General features: G+C 41.5%; 1 protein-coding gene across 3 annotated transcripts in view; it reads right to left on the bottom strand.

Moving 5' to 3' along the window:
- SLC44A3 (solute carrier family 44 member 3) overlaps nt 1-19,910 on the bottom strand; it is a 94,965-nt gene that overhangs the window by 33,895 nt on the left and 41,160 nt on the right. For 2 of the 3 annotated variants that reach the window (XM_067726968.1, XM_067726967.1), the window contains exons 10-12: nt 16,246-16,411; nt 5,456-5,612; nt 2,907-2,993 (exon numbers count right to left, since the gene is read on the bottom strand). In XM_067726968.1, coding sequence (XP_067583069.1) covers nt 2,907-2,993; nt 5,456-5,612; nt 16,246-16,411 — 410 coding nt within the window. The remainder of the gene's footprint in view (nt 1-2,906; nt 2,994-5,455; nt 5,613-16,245; nt 16,412-19,910) is intronic. The other variant, XM_067726969.1, reaches the window with a different exon arrangement.

Below are 19,910 nucleotides of genomic sequence, written 5' to 3'. Positions count from 1 at the left end.
TTTAGTTCACGCTGCTTTCCAGTAGTTGATTTAGACTAGAGGTGACCTTTCCCTCCCCACCAATAGTCACGGCATTCTTTCTTTCTTCTCCATCCTTCCTTCTCTTCTTTCTCAATCTCCTAAGCCTTAGGCCTCCCAGTGGTGTCCACATCAGCTGGCAGTGCTTAGTCCTGTAGGAGTCACCCCACGTTAAAGCTGCCCCGACAGCTGGTTTAGGCCCAGGCCTAGTGCACGGGCACCATGAACAGAATCCAGAAGACCTATCCCTGTTTGCAGCACTGATTCACTATGAGCTGGATCCTCGAGGCTCGCTGAGCCTTCCTGTGATTCAGGGACAACCATTCCCACTGTAAATCTGTTATAAGGATTCCTCCCCTTTATAATGGTAATTATAGTGTGATTAAATCTAACACTACTTAGGATCTTGGAAACATTTTGAACTCCCCAAAGAAAAGGTACTGGGCTAATGTAAGGTGCTGAAACTTCAGAATGCAGCAAACACATCCCTTAGGATAAGAGGGCAGCGAAAACAAACATGAACATGGTATGAGACAGTGACTTTCAAACATGTTCAAGCAGCAGAGCCTGTCTTTAAATGAAACCTTCAGTGGAATCCCACTCCTAAACCAGATAAAAGTGAAGCTGCTCTGGTTGCAAGGCAGGGGTGGGTGCTGGTGGTGGTGCTGGTGGTGCTGGTGATGGTGCTGGTGATGGTGTTGCTGGTGCTGGTGGTGGTGCTGGTACTGGCTGTGGTGGTGCTGGTGGTGGTGGCAGTGCTGGTGGTGGCGGTGCTGGTGCTGGTGGTGCTGATGGTGTTGCTGGTGCTGGTGGTGGTACTGGTGCTGGTGAGGCTGGTTGTGGTGGTCTTGGTGATGGTGGTGGTGGTGCTGGTGATGGTGCTGGTGCTGGTGGTGCTGGTGAGGCTGGTGATGGTGTTGCTGCTGGTGGTGGTTGTGGTGATGGTGTGGTGGTGGTGGTGGTAATGGTGCTGGTGATGGTGTTGGTGGTTTTGCTGGTGGTGGTGCTGGTGCTGGTGGTGCTGGTGCTGGTGCTGGTGGTGTTGGTGGTTTTGCTGGTGGTGGTGGTGCTGGTGATGGTGGTAATGGTGCTGGTGATGGTGTTGGTGGTTTTGCTGGTGGTGGTGGTGCTAGTGATGGTGTTGCTGGTGGTGTTGCTGGTGCTGGTGGTGTTGCTGGCGCTGGTGGTGGTGGTGGTATTGGTGGTGGTGGTGGTGGTGGTGGTGGTGATGGTGTTGCTGTTGTTGCTGTTGGTGGTGCTGGTGCTGGTGCTGGTGCTGGTGCCGGTGGTGCTGGTGGTGTTGCTGGTAGTGTTGCTGGTGCTGGTGGTGGTGGTGGCGCTATGGGCCCAGAACCCACCTTTCCTCCTCCTCACCCATTTCTTCCCCCTCCTGAGTGGTGGTCCCTGCCGCACCCACAGGGAGCCCCTAGGCTTCCATGGGGCAGTGAACGAGGGACATGGAAAGAACCTGAATTTACATAATACAATGAGGGCACTGCAACTCAACCTTCAGTTCTTAAAGGGCTATGTGGCCAACATATTAGTATATCAACGGTCCCACTGCTTTTGTCTTTCTCATCTGTCTATATGTTTCTTAGCTTGATTTTCATGTAAGTATATTTTATCACAGTACTTTTTTGTAATGCATCTCAAAATCTTTGTGGAATAAGTTGGTATCTGGATATGTGCACAGAGTTCTAGGAGAGAGAGGCTGGCATATTACACTGCGACAAGACACTCATAGGGTTTGGCCTGACTTTGCTACAGGACCCACCATTCTGAAGGTGCTGTGGTATTTTACTGTGTTTTATACATACTGGCTTGAAGTGATCCAAGTGAAAACTAAATACACTCTAAAATGTATTCCAAGATTCTTAAGAAGAGCCTTAAATATAGGGTTTTACAACAAGACGACTACAGTCTCCCCAGAACAATGAAAGATATTCTTAATGCCACTTACAAGACATTAAACATAGATGGCCTCATTAGTCCCTTTACTGCTACTGGCATATTTATTGGGAAGAGGGGCAATAATAGGAAGTACTTTTCTAAGTGAGACAAAGTATAAAACAGCCTGCTGACTTATAAAAATAATGCTTTGTGTAAATTTTACTAAGGGTTATTAAAATTTCCTAAATTATCTACAGAAAAATAAAACATATATTTAAATTTCCATCAGTTTGAAAGACTCAGGAGAAAAAAAATCCGAAATTCAAACAATCACAGTATGCAAGTTTTCTGATTTTCAAAGGAGTATTTATAGCTTGAAAGGGAAAGGCTGGCAAAATATGTAAAAATTAGGGAGGCAATTCTTTTCCTATTTCAGGAAAATTATAGTTCTTGGAGAAGACATTGAAAATTAGCTCTCAGTTGATACACACGCCTTGTGTTAGAGTTTCTCAAGCCCCCTCCTCTTTTTATTTCTGAAAAGAGAGACACTTTTCTTTCAGAATTTGAAGAATGGCATTAATGACCTAAAGTTCTAAGGTAAAGGTCTGCAAACTACAGCTGAGGAACTAGATCCATCAGACACAGAGTGCTTCCCTCTGGCCGGAGCTAAGAATAATTTTCACATTTTAAAGATAGCTGGAAAAATTCAAAAGAAGAATATTTCTTGATACATGAAAAATACAAAATTCAGATTTCAGTGCCCATAGGTAAAAGTTTACTGGAACACAGTCAGGCCCATCCAGTTACACCTTGCCTACGGCTGTTTCTTGCTGCCGCGGCGGAGCTGAGTAGTCGTGACCCAAACTGAATGACCCCAAAGCTGAAAACTTTTACACAATCTGGCCTTTACAGAAAAACTGGCCAACCCCCGACCTAAGAGATGACGCCCACTGGCAGGCCCCTCCGTGTGTCCCTGGGGCACGTGGCAGGAGACATACCTGGTTGAAATGGCCCAGGCATTTGTCAAGACACCGGAAGCAGCAGTAGCAGCATCGGGACACACAACTCGACCAGGCGCCGTGCTGCTGGGGTCAGGTTAAGAACGAAAGGATCAGTGTCAGAAACAACACAGGAGAGAGGTAAGCAGGCAGTTTCTGTGAACATACCGTGTTCCTACTTGGAGACCCACGTACCCGGGGAAGCACTGCGGCAGTTCTCACTCGGTAGAGAAGTTCTTCTATTCTGTATAGGCTACTCCTACTACTAATTATTATCATTTCTACTGCTGATGAGCATGATTTCTCTCCTGTGGGCTTACCTGTTAGGACTGCTGTTAACTTCAGCAGAAAGGGAAATGGGTTAGTCCATATGTACTAGCAAAGGTGAAGTAGACCTCCTGGTTCTAGTTAAAAAAAAAGAATCAATCTCTCTTCCCTCTTCACCTTCCCCTAAGTGTCTTCAATTATAAACTCTGCTTTTTCAAACCAAAGTCTGTATTCATGAAAAATTCACATCCCTGAGACAATAAAGCGAATGCACTGTAGATACTAGTTACGTGTTCACGTAAAAAGAGTCAGGTTTAATTTTTTTGGAAATACATCCTATAGTGAGCCTTTCAGGGCTAAATTTTTAGGGATAAATCAGTCCTTCGAAATGTAACTTGAACTTGTGTATAACTCAGGAATGAATAATTTAACGAAACTTGTTGCGGGGAGGGGTGATTGAATGTGCCCAGACCCAGAGTGGAGGATCCCTGAAAACAATCCTGAAATAGCTCTCTTTGAGGACCCCAGGAATAACTCAGCCTTACCTGGACATTTTCTTGTCTCAATGTTAATTCAATTGGATGAAATTTGACCTGGATACTTTTCAGCCTGGCCATGGTTGTAAATAAGACACTTAATGTAAGAAGGGTCTCACAGTGGCCGTGTGAAATGTTTCACTTGTAGGTACAGTATGGGGCTGTAAGGCTGCTTAGGAAGACCATTTTTTTTTAACCTAAGAAAGGACACATTTCTCCAACAGTGACACCACTAAAAGGGAGTTTGGCCCCTTAGTCCTTATGGGATCTGGCGAGTAATAAATAACCTTTTAGACCTCTGCCGGAGAGGATGAACCAGTAACTTCTCTTTCAGATTTATGGAGGCTGTTTCCCCAAAGAATTTAAGGTGTCTAGCTCTAGGGGAGATAGTTAGTCCCCTGCTGCTCATTAATTTGTGAGTATCTATTACTAATGCATACATATACCTATAATACCTAAATATGAATATATTTAATATATATAAACTATATGAATATATTTAAAATAAAAAAGCTGCTCTGTTCTTCAAGAAATCCTTCTCCCAAGTTTCCTAAGATTGAAGGATCAATTTCAAAATGCAAGAGCCGGAGTAGCTTGATTTGTCCTGGATGTGCAAATGCTTCTTCAAGTCACAGACATGTAGCTAAGCAGTGCTTCAACAGAAATACAAGAAAATACTCTCTGATCAGGGGCAACGGTTTAGCACGCATTTCAAGATGAGGAAGCTAGATAATTTTATGTGAAATTCAATCAATTGTTCCTAATTAATATACTAATCTTAAACCTTGATTACAGACTTAAATATCAACAATTCAGATTTCTGCTTAAAAGAGCAAACAAAAACAATTCTAAAGTATAATTATGAACCCACATGTAAAACTTCCCCAATTAACTAAGAGCACACACGTATACCCAAAAGGTTGGACTCATGTACGTTTGAGAAACTCTGACCAAGTCACCAGCGCTGAGGTGGGGATGGGGTCGAGATTAACATTGTGTGAGAACAGAGAAGTTGGGGAAAATCCAACCTTCCCTTGTTTGGCAGGCCAGAAATACCATGAGAACAGCTGTTTTCCTGGTGTTTTGGTTTCCACTGCCATTCATAACCAAATGTGCATGGAAATAAAAACCAGGGAGGAGAAAAAACCCCAGGCACAAAAGCTCCACAGTTTTCTGTCTTTGGAGCTGAGATTGAGGTCAGCTTGCCCATTTCTAACTATCAAGCACGTGCGTGTGTGTGCACGCGCGCGCGCGCGCACACACACACACACACACCAGCAACTTCCCAGGTCACCCTCCAGGAAACACAAAAGGTGGGGAATATTTTAGCATTAAAACAGAAACAAACAAACATTATTCTTATCTTATAGTGCATTTTTCTTTCTTTAAAAAATAAAGCATGATAAATGTCCGTAAAAACTTGCTTAAGTTGCATGTTAAGAATTCCTCCCATTTTTTCAGCATTTAAATAAGAAGGAAAACCAGCAAACTCAGAGCTATGCCCTCTCCACCCCACCTCTGCCACCACATTGGAGAAAATCCAACAAACAAAGCTATGAACAAAACAGGGACCGGGACAAAAAGATTGCTGGGGGTGGGGGGATGGGACCTGAAGAACACTGGAGCTTTCTGAACGGCCACTGGCACAGGTCACATTCCTGTCCCAGGACCCAGTGTAGTTTTCCAGCGATTAACTTTTCTGTAACCCAAACACGGAGCGCACTCTGTTTTAGGGTGCTGCCTTACCTTCTCTTTCAGAGTGTTATAGATGTACATGAGAACGGCTCTTGGCATCCTCACCACAGTGATTAAAAATGACCCTTTGACAACTGTTCCCTGATGGTAGCAGAAAAGAATGGAGAGAGATGAAAGGATCGGGCGATCAGGAGGGTCATTTTTATTTCTGGGAACAGGAGAAAAAAAGACAGCATTTAAAAAACACTATTTAGAAAGAAACGAGAAACTTCTCTCTGGTTCAAATCATCTGTGGTACTAACAATTTAGAAAGCAGGGATGCCATCCGCATTTGGCAAGTTTTTTACACTCCTTGGTAGCTAAGGTTAAATGATTTCTTGGACGAAGTTAATTCCATTTGGTGGCGCTCAATGTTACAAACATGGAACAGAAAATTAAAAAAAAAATACTGATGAGTTAAACAAGTTTTCCTCTTTACCACGCCTACCACCTCCACCAATCCATTAAATTGCGTATTGATTTCATTTTCAGAAGTTTAATTATATAATAATCCCCAAGGTTTAAATTACACACGTGCATCTGTAAATATTGCCAGTATTAGCTCGGTGATTAAAATCACCACCAAATCACATGACCAGGATTGGCAGCCAGAGAGGAACCAGCTTACAGCGAAGGGAGGAAATGTTCTGGCTTTCACACAGCTCCAAGCTCCTGAAACCCAGCTGATTTCTGCTCTGCTCTGTAAAGGTCACTTCACTATGAATCATTTACCGGACTTCATGACACAGCTCTCAAGAATGCAAAAGTCAGTTTCACAGGCAGGAAAAAAAGTGAAAAAGAACAGAATGGGCATATCCCCTACCCAAGCCTGAAAGATAAAACAAAGGAGGGAGGGCTGATGCAACCCCTCCCCCGACACTCTGATGCCAGTTCTAGAAAATGAGGCCCTTTCCGAAAAGCCACTTCACTGATTCCAAGTGAAGCTTGCTTTCTTCATAATGGATTATTCTACAACTTGCTCTGGTTGCTAATAAGTCACTATGAATTAAGGTTTTGACAAGAATCTAGGTTTTGAGGGAAGAAAAGGAAATTGTCCAGAAATGTTTCAAGAGTTGGCAACAGCCGTATTTTGCTGTTACTTAAATCATCCAGGAAGGAATAGAGAATATGAAAGTAATATTGCGAGCAGAATAACTGCAATCCAGTTGTGCCACAAAAAGGGCGATGTGTGTTTCAACTCAATATTGTTGAAAATAGGAAATACCAGGGAAGCTATTGCTGATATGAATTCATTTAGATCTGATAAACTAGAAAAGTAGCACAGCCAGGAAAATCTGACACATTTTTTTTCCTTTTCCTCATTCTTTTTTTTAAAAGGAAGAATGTTTACTTTCCCATTTAGGAGATTTATGTGCCTTAGAACATATTATGGTGCTCAAGAGGGGATGCAGAGAGAAGAAGGCAGCACCTGCTTTCCATCTGGTAGGGAAACAAAGGATTCACAGGCCACTGTGAACTGGGCCTTGGGGGCTGGTCCTCCAGGTACTGAAGTTTGGGGTTAGGCACCTGATTGCCAAGGCTTTGCTGGGATGGGATTAACCATTTCAGGCAGAGGAGTGTCTGCACTGTCTGGACTGCCCTTATCCATGTTGCATCCCAGTGATGGCTCCAGCCGCTCCAGGGCTTGGCTGGAAGAAGATGTAGACATTCCAGAAGCTGAGTTACCACGTGAGAGAGAAAACCTGAAAAGAAGGCTAGCTTGTGGAGCCAGGAGTCACTCGATACCCACCCTGAGAACTATAATGCCACCCCACAGGGAAAGGTCAATCAGTGGAGGGTCTTGGAGTCCCCACTTTCTCTCCCTAGACCTTTTTTCCATGTTCAAAGGTAACATCACCTTATCAGCCCTCCTCCGCTATGCATGTGGCTGGGGCCTTCACCTCTGTTACCTTCACAACCAGCAAAAACTGCCTTCAGGAAGAGGCTCTGATTACACCTGGTGAAGCTTAAACTGAGACTTCACCATATTTTGAGAATTGGCGTTCGGGACTGCAGTGCAGCGAGGGGTGTATTGGGCAGCTCAGTGATGGGCTTGTGAGGATGCTAGGGCCTCCCGTCAGGCCTGTGCCTCTGTCTCTAGGGAGTACTGCACGCTGAGCCTCTTCCACTGGGTTCTGTGGGTGGTGGCAGTAGGAAGACCCCGGGCAGTGTGAGAGAGCAGGAGACTCGAGGATGCGCCCCACACGCCTAGCTCCCCTACTTTTAAACTTGTGGCTGCTGAGTGCTAAAGGTGCCTGGCCCTGTGCAGTGGAGCCAGGGCCCCAGGACACTGCATCAGCTCAAGTCACTGGACAAAGCATTTAATGGTTCCATTCATCCAAGTCTGTAGCTCCTCTGGGTCATGGTACGTAAGCGCTGTTTTGCAACTACTATTTGCTGGGACCGTAGAGCATAAGTCGAATCCAGCAACTTCGGGGTCCTAGAGGCACGTTTTAGCTCCAGTTAGATCCAGCCTAGTGCTCATTGAGAACTCTTCAACAGTATGGAAAATTCATTTTGTGCTATGGCTCCTGGACAAGGACTGGGCTGCACAGGATGGATGGATGGCCTCCAGTGCCAACCTGGTCCTGAGCAAAGGAGCATGGTGTGTCCCTGCAGAGACCTTGTCCTTTCCTGATATTTCTTTCAGCAAAACTACTGCAAGATGGGATTGTGATGACTGTGGGGAAGCTGTGAGATTCATCTTTCCAGTCTCAAAGAAAATGGAAGCTCTTTGCTCTGAGGAACAGGTCCTCGGCGGCTCTTCTCAGGGTTAGGAAACTCATCTGTCTCCTACCTACATTCCTTAGGCTCCGCTGTGATTCCACTTCCTCACTTCCTCCTCAGCAAATCCAAAGCAGCTGCAAACCATCTTTTGTATAGTTGCAAACGATGAAGTCATGCCTCATGCGTCCCTTCTCCAAACTGAGCGGTGCTGGTTCCTTCCTATCACATCTCAGCCACATCTTTATGGCTCTCAGTTGACCCCTCTTCAAGCAAATGGTTGTAAGAGGGAAATGACATAGGTTGCCCATGTCCTGGTACTTGATGGTCTTTGTATGAACTCTTCAGCCCTCTTACTGCTTAAATGAATGACAGAGATGAATGCACTCTGGCTATATTTAATTCTCACCCTGAGTGCAGGCTAGAACATGAGATTAAAGAATGGTGAGCCCTGAGATAAAGAAAAACCTTGAGGTTTCAAAATTAGCACACGGTCAAAAAGAATGCAGAGCTCTTTAATAAATGAAACAGTAGTGCTAAAAATAAATCAGCATGCATTTTACTTTGAATTAGTTTGTTTATTTTTATCAAATATATGAAATATCTTAAAAAGTCAAATAGTACTGCTAGGCGTAACAGGAAAAACAACAGTTTTCTTTCCCCACCACTAATTTTCTCTCCCTGGAGGTAATATTTTAGCTGTTTCTTCTGGAACTCACCCTCACACTTCTAAATTACTTGTTCTTACTGCTATTTCTTGATTTTTTTTTCAGCCTCAGAGACTGTCAACTGACTTCCCACCATGGAAGATGCAGGTTTTATTCTCCTACACAGCCTAAACTCCCCAACACACTCATTTTCCCACCCCTCTTCTTCTCAACATAATTACACTGAAGTTTTTAATGTTTTCTTCCCAGCTTTATTGAGATATAATTGACATATAACATTATGTAAGTCCAAGGTACATAATGTGTTGATTTGATTCACTTATATATTGAAAAATGATTACCACCATAGCGTTAGCTAACACCTCAATCACCTCATATATTTAACCATTTCTTTTTTGTGGTTGTGAACATTTAAGATCTACTCTTTTAGCAACTTTCAAGTATATAATACAGTCTTATTAAGCATAATCACCATGTTGTACATTAGATCCCCAGAACTTATTCATCTTCTATCTAGAAGTTTGTACCCTTTAACCAGTTATCTCCCCTTTCCCCTACCCCCAGCCCCTGGTAACGACCATTCTACTCTGTTTCTGTGAGTTCAGCTTTTTTAGATTCCACATATAAGTGATATCATCCAGTAACTGTTTTTCTGTGAATTATATCACTTAGCATAATGCCCTCAAGGTCCATCCATGTTGCTGCAAATGGCAGAATTTCCTTCCCACGGCTGAATAATATTCCATTATATATATCACATCTTCTTTACCCATTCACCTTTCGATGGACACTTAGGTTGTTCCCATACCTTGGCTACTGTGACTAGTGCTGCAGTGAACATGGGAGTGAAGATATTTCTTCAAGATAATTTTTTTATTTCCTTTGGATATACACACAAGAAGTGGGATTGCTGGACTGTATAGCGGTTCTGATTTTAATTTCTTGAGGAACCTCCATACTGTTATACTGTTTCCGTAATTGCTGTACCAATTTACATGCCCACCAACAGTGCACAAGGGTTCCTTCTTTTCTACATCCTTGCCAACAGTTATCTCTTGTCTTTTTTTTTTAAATGCTTGGCTTTATTTATTTATTTATTTTTGGCTGTGTTGGGTCTTCATTTCTGTGCGAGGGCTTTCTCTAGTTGTGGCAAACGGGGGCCACTCTTCATCGCAGTGCGCAGGCCTCTTACTATCGCAGCCTCTCTTGTTGCGGAGCACAGGCTCCAGATGCGCAGGCTCAGTAGTTGTGGCTCATGGGCCTAGTTGCTCCGCGGCATGTGGGATCTTCCCAGACCAGGGCTCGAACCCGTGTCCCCTGCATTAGCAGGCAGATTCTCAACCACTGCGCCACCAGGGAAGCCTTCTTGTCTTTTTGATGATAGACATTCTGACAGGTATAAGGTGATATCTCATTGTGGTTTTGATTTGCATTCCCTGATGATTAGTGATGTTGAGCACATTTTCATGTGCCTGTTGGTTATTTGTATGTCTTCTTTGGAAAAGAAGTTCAGTTCCTCTGCCGATTTTTTAACTGGATTTTTTTTTTTTTTTTTTTTTTTTTACTATTGATTTGTGTGAGTTCTTTATATATTTTGGTTTTTAACAGCTTATCAGACATGCAATTTGCAAATATTTTCTCCCACTCCATAGGTTGCCCTTTCATTTTGTTGACTGGTTCTTTTACTGTGTAGAGATTTTTAGTCTGATGTAGTCTCACTAATTTTTGCTGTTGTCACTTGTGCTTTTGGTGTCATATTCAAAAAATCATTTCTAAGACTGATGTCAAGGAGCTTTTCCCTTACGTTTTCTTCTAGGAGTTTTATGGTTTTAGTTCTTATGTTTTAAGTCTTTAAACCATTTTGAATTAACTTCTGTGAACAGTATAATACAGAGGTTTAATTTTTTTATTCTTCATGGGGTTATCCAGTTTTTCCAGAACCATTTATTGAAGATATTATCCTTTCTCCTTTCTGGGATCTCAGTTCTCTTCTATTGATCTATGGGTCTATTTTTATGCCAGTACCATACTGTTCATATAGTACCATACAACACTATAGCTCTGTTGTATAGTCTGAAATCAGAAAGTATGATGCCTCCAGGTGTGTTCTTCTTTCTCAGGATGGTTTTGGCCATTTGGGATCTTTTGTGATTCCCTACAAATTTTAGGATTCTTTTTCTATTTCTGTGGAAAATATAATTGAAATTTTGATAGGGAATGTATTAAATCTATAGATGGCTTTGGGTAATATGGATATTTTAACAATATTAATTCTTCTGATCCATGAACACAGGATATATTTCCATTTGTTTGTGTCTTTCTTTCATCAGTCTTGTACTTTTCAGTAAACACATATTTCACCTCCTTAGTTAAATTCACTCCTAAATATTTTATTGTTTTTGATGCTATCGTGAATGGGATTGTTGTATTTTGTTCTTAGAGTATAGAAATGCACCCATTTTCTGTATGCTGATTTTGTATCCTGAAACTTTACTGAATTCATTGATTTAGTCTAACAGTTTTCTGATGAAATCTTTAGGATTTTCTATATATAAGATCATATCATCTGCAAACAAAGGCAATTTTACTTCTTCTTTTCTGATTTAGATGCATTTCCCCCCCCTTTTTCTTGCCTGATTGCTCTGGCTAGGTCTTCCTGTACTATGTTGAATAGAAATGGTAAGAGTGGGCACTCTTGTCTTGTTTCTGATCTTAGAGAAAAAACTTTCAATCTTTCACCACTATGTTTTAGTTAATGTTTAGGGTTTACATTATCAGTACATAAATAAACTAAAATCAGTACATAAAAAAAAATACAACTGATCCAAACAGTGTATTCTGATTATATTTCCTTTTCTGTACAACTTTTGGTTTTTCCTTAAGTTGATAATGTTTCACACTTTTTATTTGCTTGGTTTTCCATGGACTTCACCAAATGCTTCACCAAAGTATAAATTTTTTCTCCACATATTCAAACAACACATCTGATATTCTCTCAGTTTGCTTTTTATTTTTTCTTAGAGACATCCCTCCTGGAGCCCACTGCTCTCCAGCTCCTTCTTGGACTGGTTGTGCTCTTTACCTGCTGACTAGCTACCCTCCTGGGGATTCCCTTCTTTTCTTCACTGTGTTGGAGCCCATTTCCTGAAGCTCATGTTTTCCTCCCTGGCTTACTCATTAGTTTCAGTGGAGAAAGGATGTGGGGAGGAAATCTTTTGGGATGTTGTATGTCTGAACAGGACTTTATCCTCCTTTACCCTTGACTGATAGTATGAGTAGGTCTAGAACTTTAGGTTGGAAATAATCTTTCCTTAGAATTTTGACAGCCTTGTCCTACTGTCTCCCTGCTTCAGAGTTGCTGTTGAACATCAGATCTCATTCTAGTTTTTTTTAAATTTAATTTTACTTTTTATTGAAGTACAGTTGATTTACAATATTAGTTTCAGGTGTACAACACAGTGATTCAATATTTTTAAAAATTATACTCCATTAAGGTTATTATAAAATATTGGCTGTATTCCCTGTGTTGTACAATATATCTTGTAACTTATTTATCTTATACATAGCAGTGTGTACCTCTTAATTCCCTATCCCTACCTTAACCCTCTCCACTTCCCTCTCCCAAATGGAAACCACTAGTTTCTTCTCTAAATCTGTAGGTCTGTTTCTGTTTTGTTATAGTCATTCACTTGTTTTATGTTTTAGATTCCACATATAAGTGATAACATATAGTATTTGTCTTTCTCTAATTTATTTCACTAAGTATAATCCCCTCCAGGTCCACCCATGTTGTTTCAAAATAGCAAAATCTCATTCTTTTTTATGGCTAATATTCCATTGTATAAATATGCCACCTCTTCTTTATCCATTCATCTACTGATGGACACTTAGGTAGCTTCAATATCTTGGCTGTTGTAAATAATGCTGCCTGAACACTGGGGTGCATATATCTTTTGGAATCAGTGTTTTCATTTTCTTTGGATGTATACCCAGCAGTGGAATTGTGGGATCATATGGTACTTCTATTTTTAGTTTTTTAAGGAACCTCCATACTGTTCTCCATAGTGGCTGCACCAATTTACATTCCCACCAACAGTGTACTTGGGTTCCATTTTCTCCATGTCCTTGCCAACACTGGATATTTGTGGTCCTTTTGACTACAGCCATTCTGACAGGTGTGAGGTGATCTCTCATGGTCTTGATTTGTATTTCTCTGATGATTAGCAATGTTGGGCATCTTTTCATGTGCCTGTTGGCCATCTCTATGACTTCTTTGGAAGAATATCTATTCAGGTCTTCTGCCCATCTTTAAATTGGGTTTTTTTTTTGATATTGAGTTTTATGACTTCTTTATATATTTTGGATATTAACTCCTTATTGGTCATATCATTTACAAATATCTTTCCCATTCAGTAGGTTGTCTTTTCATTTTGCTGATGGTTTCCTTTGTTGTGCAAAAGCTTTTAAGTTTAATTTGTTTATTTTTGCTTTTGTTTCCTTTGCTTGAGGCAATAGATCCAAAAACTATTACTATGGCTTATGTCAGAGAGTGTTCTGCCTGTTTTCTTCTGGGAGTTTTATGGTTTCCAGTCTTACATTTAGGTCTGTAATCCTTTTTAGTTTATTTTGGTATACAGTATGCAAAAATGTTCTAATTTCATTCTTTTACATGTAGCTGTCCATTTCCTGGCATCACTTATTAAAGAGACTTTCTTTTCCCCACTGTATATTTTTGCCTCCTTTGTCATAAATTAATTGAACATAAGTGCATAAGTTTATTTCTGGGCTCTCTATTCTGTTCCATTGATCTATGTGTCTGTTTTAATGCCACTGTAGCTTTGTAGTTTTGATTACTGTAGCTTTGCAGTACAGTCTGAAGTCACGGAGTGTGAAACCTCCACCTTTGTTCTTTTTTTCAAGATTGCTCTGGCTATTTGGGGTCTTCTGTGGTTCCATATAAATTTTAGGATTATTTGTTTTACTTCTGTGAAAAATGTCATGGGTATTTTGATCAGGATTGCATTAAATCTGTAGATTGCTTTGGGTAGTATGGACATTTTTACAATATTAATTCTTTCAATCCATGAACACAGGATATCTTTCCATTTATTTGTTTCATTTTCAATTTCCTTCATCAAAGTTTTATAGTTTTCAGTATATAGGTCTTTTACCCATTCTAGTTCTTGATATTTTGCCTGTGATCTGTTATTCTCTGTAAAGCTTCTGGGATCTTCTCTTTACTCATGTCCTCCAGATCTGGGAAATTTTGATAATTTCTTCCCTTCTTTTTTCTTCGTTCTCTATTTCTGGAACTCATATTAGTCAGATGTTGGGTGTCCTAAATTAGCCTCTGATTTTTTATCCTTTTTCTCCCATTTTGCATCTCTTTATCTTTTTGTTCTACCTTCTGAAAGAGTTCTTCAACTTTATATTTTAATCCCTCAATAGAAAAATATCACTCTGCAATCATATTTTTAACTACAAAGAGGTCTTTCTTGTTGTCTCAATATTCTTTTTTTTTAATTCTTATTTTATGGAAGCAACATTTCTTGGTTCTTTCTGAGGATATTATAGTTGTCGTTGTTGTAGTTTTCTTCTGCTGCCTGCATTGTCCCTATTTTCCCTAAGTTCTTTTTGTTTGTTTGTTTTGTTCATTTTGATCTTTTTCTTTCACTAGAGGCTCCTTCTAATGTTTAACAATCACTGGTTATCAGCTCACATTTAAGAGTGAGGCACTGAAAAGTGAATTAGAGGTTCTATATGAGGGTGACTGCTGACCGGTGAGTTCCACGACCTGGTTCAGAGTCAGGGAAACAGGCCATTTCATTGGGGGACCCCCACATGGCACCATCTGTAGGTCCTTTCTTTGGGTTAGACAATTTCTCCAAAGAAGAATCCGATAATCTCCTGCCAAGGAAATATCAACCTGGCTGTCAACATCCTGGAGGCTAAGCTGTGGAGTGTGGGTTGGTAGTAGGTAGAACACTATTCAGTATTTAGACTTTCACTTGCTCCCCCTTCTTTCAGTGCAGAGCCTTGCCCCAGCCTCAGCTGTGCCAGATGCCCCACGTCCAGACCCTCTCTGATGACTTCTCCAGAGAGCAAAGCTCCCGTCTTGTCTTCTGCTGGTGTGAAGGAGGGGCCCTGGGGCCCAACTGCTCCTTAGGAAGACCTTTTTAAACTAATCTTTGGAAGCACATTTTACACTTGAATTCCTGAGCCTCTCTAGTTTTTGTGGCTCAAACCAGCCTCCTCTCCCACCGAATGCACAGAGATAGGGAGATATTCATTTCACTGGAATTTAAATAAAAAGCTCTCATTGAAAATGCTTTGATTTTGTGGTACTAAAATAGCCCAAAATCACTGCTGTCAGAGAGATATGACCTGCTGGCCAATTTGGTTAGAATAATCTCTGCTCCTCTACTCAGGAGTAAGCAGCACACATCACCCCCTCCAACGGCTCAAAGGTTCTCAATGCCAAGGTCTACAGCCCTATGTGCGTTCTATGGGCTCTCTAATGACGGAGGCTCCCAACAGCACCTCTGTAATAAAACCCACAGTACCCCTTACCATCAGGAGGTAATTGCTCAATGGCATGAATCATCCCTGGTTGACTTTCTTACCCCCACGAACCCTCGTGTTTTTCTGCTCATTTAGGCTGAGAGATTAGAGGAGGATCAGCCCCATAGGAGTAAACTTCCTGTTCTGAGTCCAACCCTGTCATTCTACTGGCCGTGTTCTTCTTGCCTGTGGCTTTCTCTTTGCCTCATGGAGAGTAGCATACACAAAAGAGGTAAAGGGTTGAGATTGTGTGTGTGTGTGTGTGTGTGTGTGTATGTCCTCAATTATTTTGATGAGGTAAAGGAGGATGAACACTTAAATAAGTATCATAGCGAACAGAGAAGCAAGTAATTAATTCACTAGCACTTAACTATATGAACATGAATTATATTTTATAGTCATGTACACTTCCCTTAGGATTTAAAATTGTTTTTCAAGAAAACATTCTCCTCATTTTGCATAGGATGAAATGAAGCTTGCAGAATTTCCTGAAGTGTGCTCCAAATAGATCAGTAATGTTTTTAAAGTTTGAAGTCCGTAAGAATGGATGTTTACAGGAGAAGTCAACCCCTTCTTTTGGATATCTTTCAATTCTAAGCGGTACAAATACTTCCCTGTTGGGCTTCCTTCTGGATTTTCTAGCTTAAAGTAAAAGAGGTTGGAAATGTGACAGATTTAAGATACAACATTTCTTTTTACTACCAAATGAATATCCCTCCTAATTTTGAGCTTGGTCTTTTACTCTTGCCAATCCTTTTTGAGAGGTCATGTCAAAATTTCAAAATATCTTTTGAGATACACAACATGAAGCACATAGACAAATCAATAGGAATAACATGCTAGACCTACCTGTTGAAATACCATGTAACCACTGCCCCAGCTATAGTCATTTGCTGGCATGCAAGGATGAATTCACTAGTCCAGATGAGGCCAATTAAATGGTACCACCACATATACCGAATGCCCGAAAGAGGCTTATATTCCACTTGGCCGCCTTCGATGACCTGTGCAGCTCCTAAAGTTTAAAACACAAACATGCTTTATACCTATGTTTTCCTAAGTATGGAAGAAGGTTCAACAGGCCATGCTTCCTCATACCTGGGCTTTGGCATTACACAAAACACAGATGCCAAAGTAAATTTTGAAATACCCACCATGATATAAGATCTTCATAGCAAAACTAAAAATTGAGCACACACATTTAACTTATGAATAATATTAACAGGGATAATTATGATGACTGATTGGCAGGCAATCTGCAAGACACTTGACCTATACTCTAACACTCGCCCCACTTTACAGATATGAAAACTGAGGTTTGGAAGAGTCAAGTGACTTTTGCAAAGTCTCATTGCTCATGACTGGTGGAGGGAGAATATAAACCTGGACACACTGGACTCTAAAACCCATGGTTTTTCTACCACAACACTTAGTGATGCAAATAAAAATTACGTTCATGGAAGCACACAAAGCCATTAGGACTCTGTTATAGAACCCCACTTCACCAGAAGTTTAGACTTAATAAAAGAGACAAGGATCTTCATTTTTTCAAAGGGATTCATTTCAGATTTCATTTCAAGAGCAAACTCTTCTAGGACATTTAAAATATCTACTGGGCCTCAGTGTTAAGCTTCTAGGTTCAAATCTCAGCTTCACCCCTTCTTGGGTAGCTTGGGGCAAGTTATTCGGCCTCTTGGAGTTTTAGTATCCTTATCTGTAATACCCATATGCTGGTGGTAGTTCAAGAGAGAGTAGAGTGGGATTACCTGGTCAGTGCTGGCCCAAAGAAATATCACTACGTAAGTGCTAACGATTTTTATTATTATTATTAAATTTCAGGAGCACAACACTGTATTAAAGCGAGGCCAGTGATGCAACCCCAGCAATGCTCTGCCATTCACTGGTTATACCCTGCTTTATTTGCTCCCATCTAAAGAAGCCTTTGAATTAGCTCTGCAATTCAGTTCAATTCCATTTGGATCTAGTAAAACCAAATCCCAGCTCTGCAGCTGCATTTGACCTCTAGGCGTCCTCTGCTGTGTGTTTTAGATAAACTACTGTGAGAAAGAAGACGGCACTTCGCTCTTTGGCAAAACCTACAGCTTGAAGAAAATTTAAAGATAGTTTCATATTTCCTTTCACAGCTATCAATTGCTTTTAGGTTCACAATTCATGCGTCTTTAGACATTCACAATAGGGTCTGTGCAAAGGAAGTGGGAGAAGATAATCATGCTGTAGAGCGAACTAATTCCACAGACTAAGGCTGGTCTTAGTAACTCACGCTCTGTGTTCTGCTGAACAAGAGTCACATTGTGAGACATAGTGCAGCAGCTTGGTTTACAGAGAGAAGTTAATATTTTATTGAACAGTTGGCTCATTCTGGCTTGGAAGCAACCTCTGATTCAGGTAAGGCGCTGATAAATGCTTATGCTTTTCCAAAATGGGTGTGTTTCAGAAAAGCATTCCCAATCCCAAACGAGGTGACCCCTCCCAACTAACGAGCAAGTGTAGGTAGATCAGGTGAGTGGAGACTTGGAGAGCCACTCCTGGAATAGCAGAAGTGATGGGGCCAGTCAACATGCACGCTGATGCCCCCACAAGGTCGCCAGTGATGGGGACAGACTACAGTTTGCAAGAACAGGTCTATGACATCACACATGGTTCGGAGGGTGGACGACGTTTCCAAAGAACAGGAGGGATGATTTCCTTGACAGACAAAAGGCAAGTAAGTACAAAGGCCCTGGGTGCTAAGGGGGGATCGTCTCTCCTTGGGGCTGCCCTGTGCTGCCAGGGGCACATTCACATACATCCCAGCTTGGCACACAGATGGCGACAGTCAGCAAGTAGAGAATGGCTAAAGGGATAAATCATGATCCACGCAGGCCTTCACACCCTTGGCATTCTGCACAGAAGAAGAATTCATAAATTATTCTTGACTGCCTACTTGTTTTTGAACATCTTTACTGAAGCCATCATCTACTTATTTTTCTGGTTCCATTATACCAGACTGTTTAAAGGTTTTCCTTTAGGACAGGGATTTTCAACCTCTCAACGTAGCAACTGGCATTTTGGGTCAGATAATTCTTTGTTGGGGCGGGAGGGATGGAGGCCTGTCCTGTGCATTGGTAGGATGTTTAGCAGCTTCCTTGGCCTCTACCCATTAGATGCCAGGAGCTTCTTCCCTCCCCTCCTCCAGTTATGACAACCCAAAATGTCTCCAAACATTGCCAAACGCCAGGTGGGGGACAGAACTGCTGCTTCAGAACCACTGCTTTAGGCAAACATTCTCCGAAGAATCAGGCGCTCTGGCTTCAGGAAGAAGCTTAGGGTGGGGCAGGCGTGTTTATGCGCACAGGACTGCCCTCTCCTGGATGGCTGGGTCGGTGCAGGCAAGAGCCTCTCATCAAAATACCAGTCGCTTGGTTACTAAGGACCATTACCATATAGCTACCACTAAGTGTAGCTAACGCGCGTGGATAGCTACCACTAAGTGTAGCTAACGCGCGTGGGAACTGGATCCCAAGATAAGATTGATCTAGGGGGATGGTGGTGGAAAGGACACTGAACTGGAAGAGGGCGTGGTTCCAATCTCAGCTTTGACGTTTGTGATAAGCAACCTGGGCCTCGGTTCTCTTATTTTAAAGATGAAGCGGGAAGATGAGATGAACTCCAGGGCAGTAGTTATACAGTGTGAGAGTCACGCAGGCTGAGATTCACATCTCCGTTCTGTCTCCTGATGGCTGACCAACCTCAGGCAAGTTATGAGGTTGTGGGACATTTTAAAATCTCTGTTTCATCATCTGTAATCTGAAGACACTAACACCACTCCCTTGTTGATTCCATCTAGTCTCACGGCTCTAAAAGCCATACACATAGCTGTTACGAGGATTAAACAGGTAGGTGCTTAGAACAGTGAGTACAATATAAGGTTAGCTATAGTAGAGGTACAAGTAGATATGATTCCAGTTCTGAAATGAGCAAATATTTATTTAGCATATACTGCATGCTAGAATTATGCTGGACATGAGCTATCAGGGGAAAAGATGAAAAAGGCAAACACAAAAATCAGATATCATCAGAGTGAATATCACATTTGCTACATTAGTTTATTCATCTCCCCTTCTTCTGGACTGTTTATAGTTCCTCCTCCAACCTCTAAGAGTTTTTTCCCATCCTCGCGCTCAGTCAGTGGCCTCACTTCCGGTTTCTCTGAGAAAACTGAAGCAATCGGAAAATCTCTGCTAGCACCTACCCCCATCTCTACCCCTTATCGGCATGTGTCCATAATCGGACCCCCCCTTAATATGATAAACTGTCTGTGATCCTAAGGCCAACCCCTGCACTAGATCCCCTTTCTCACCCACTTTAAGATATCACTCCAGAAATTTCCCCTCTCTTTCTTGCTTCATCAGAATATTCCTCTCTACTGAATCATTTTTAATCACCTCACATCTTTAGAAAACAACCCTACTTTTGTGTGTGTGTGTGTGTGTGTGTGTGTGGTACACGGGCCT

Source organism: Pseudorca crassidens, chromosome 2 (assembly GCF_039906515.1).
Source record: "Pseudorca crassidens isolate mPseCra1 chromosome 2, mPseCra1.hap1, whole genome shotgun sequence".
In the NCBI taxonomy this organism is placed as follows: Eukaryota; Metazoa; Chordata; class Mammalia; order Artiodactyla; family Delphinidae; genus Pseudorca; species Pseudorca crassidens.
The sequence above is the reverse complement of the archived record's forward strand: the minus strand, read 5'-3'. Positions and strand labels throughout refer to the sequence as shown.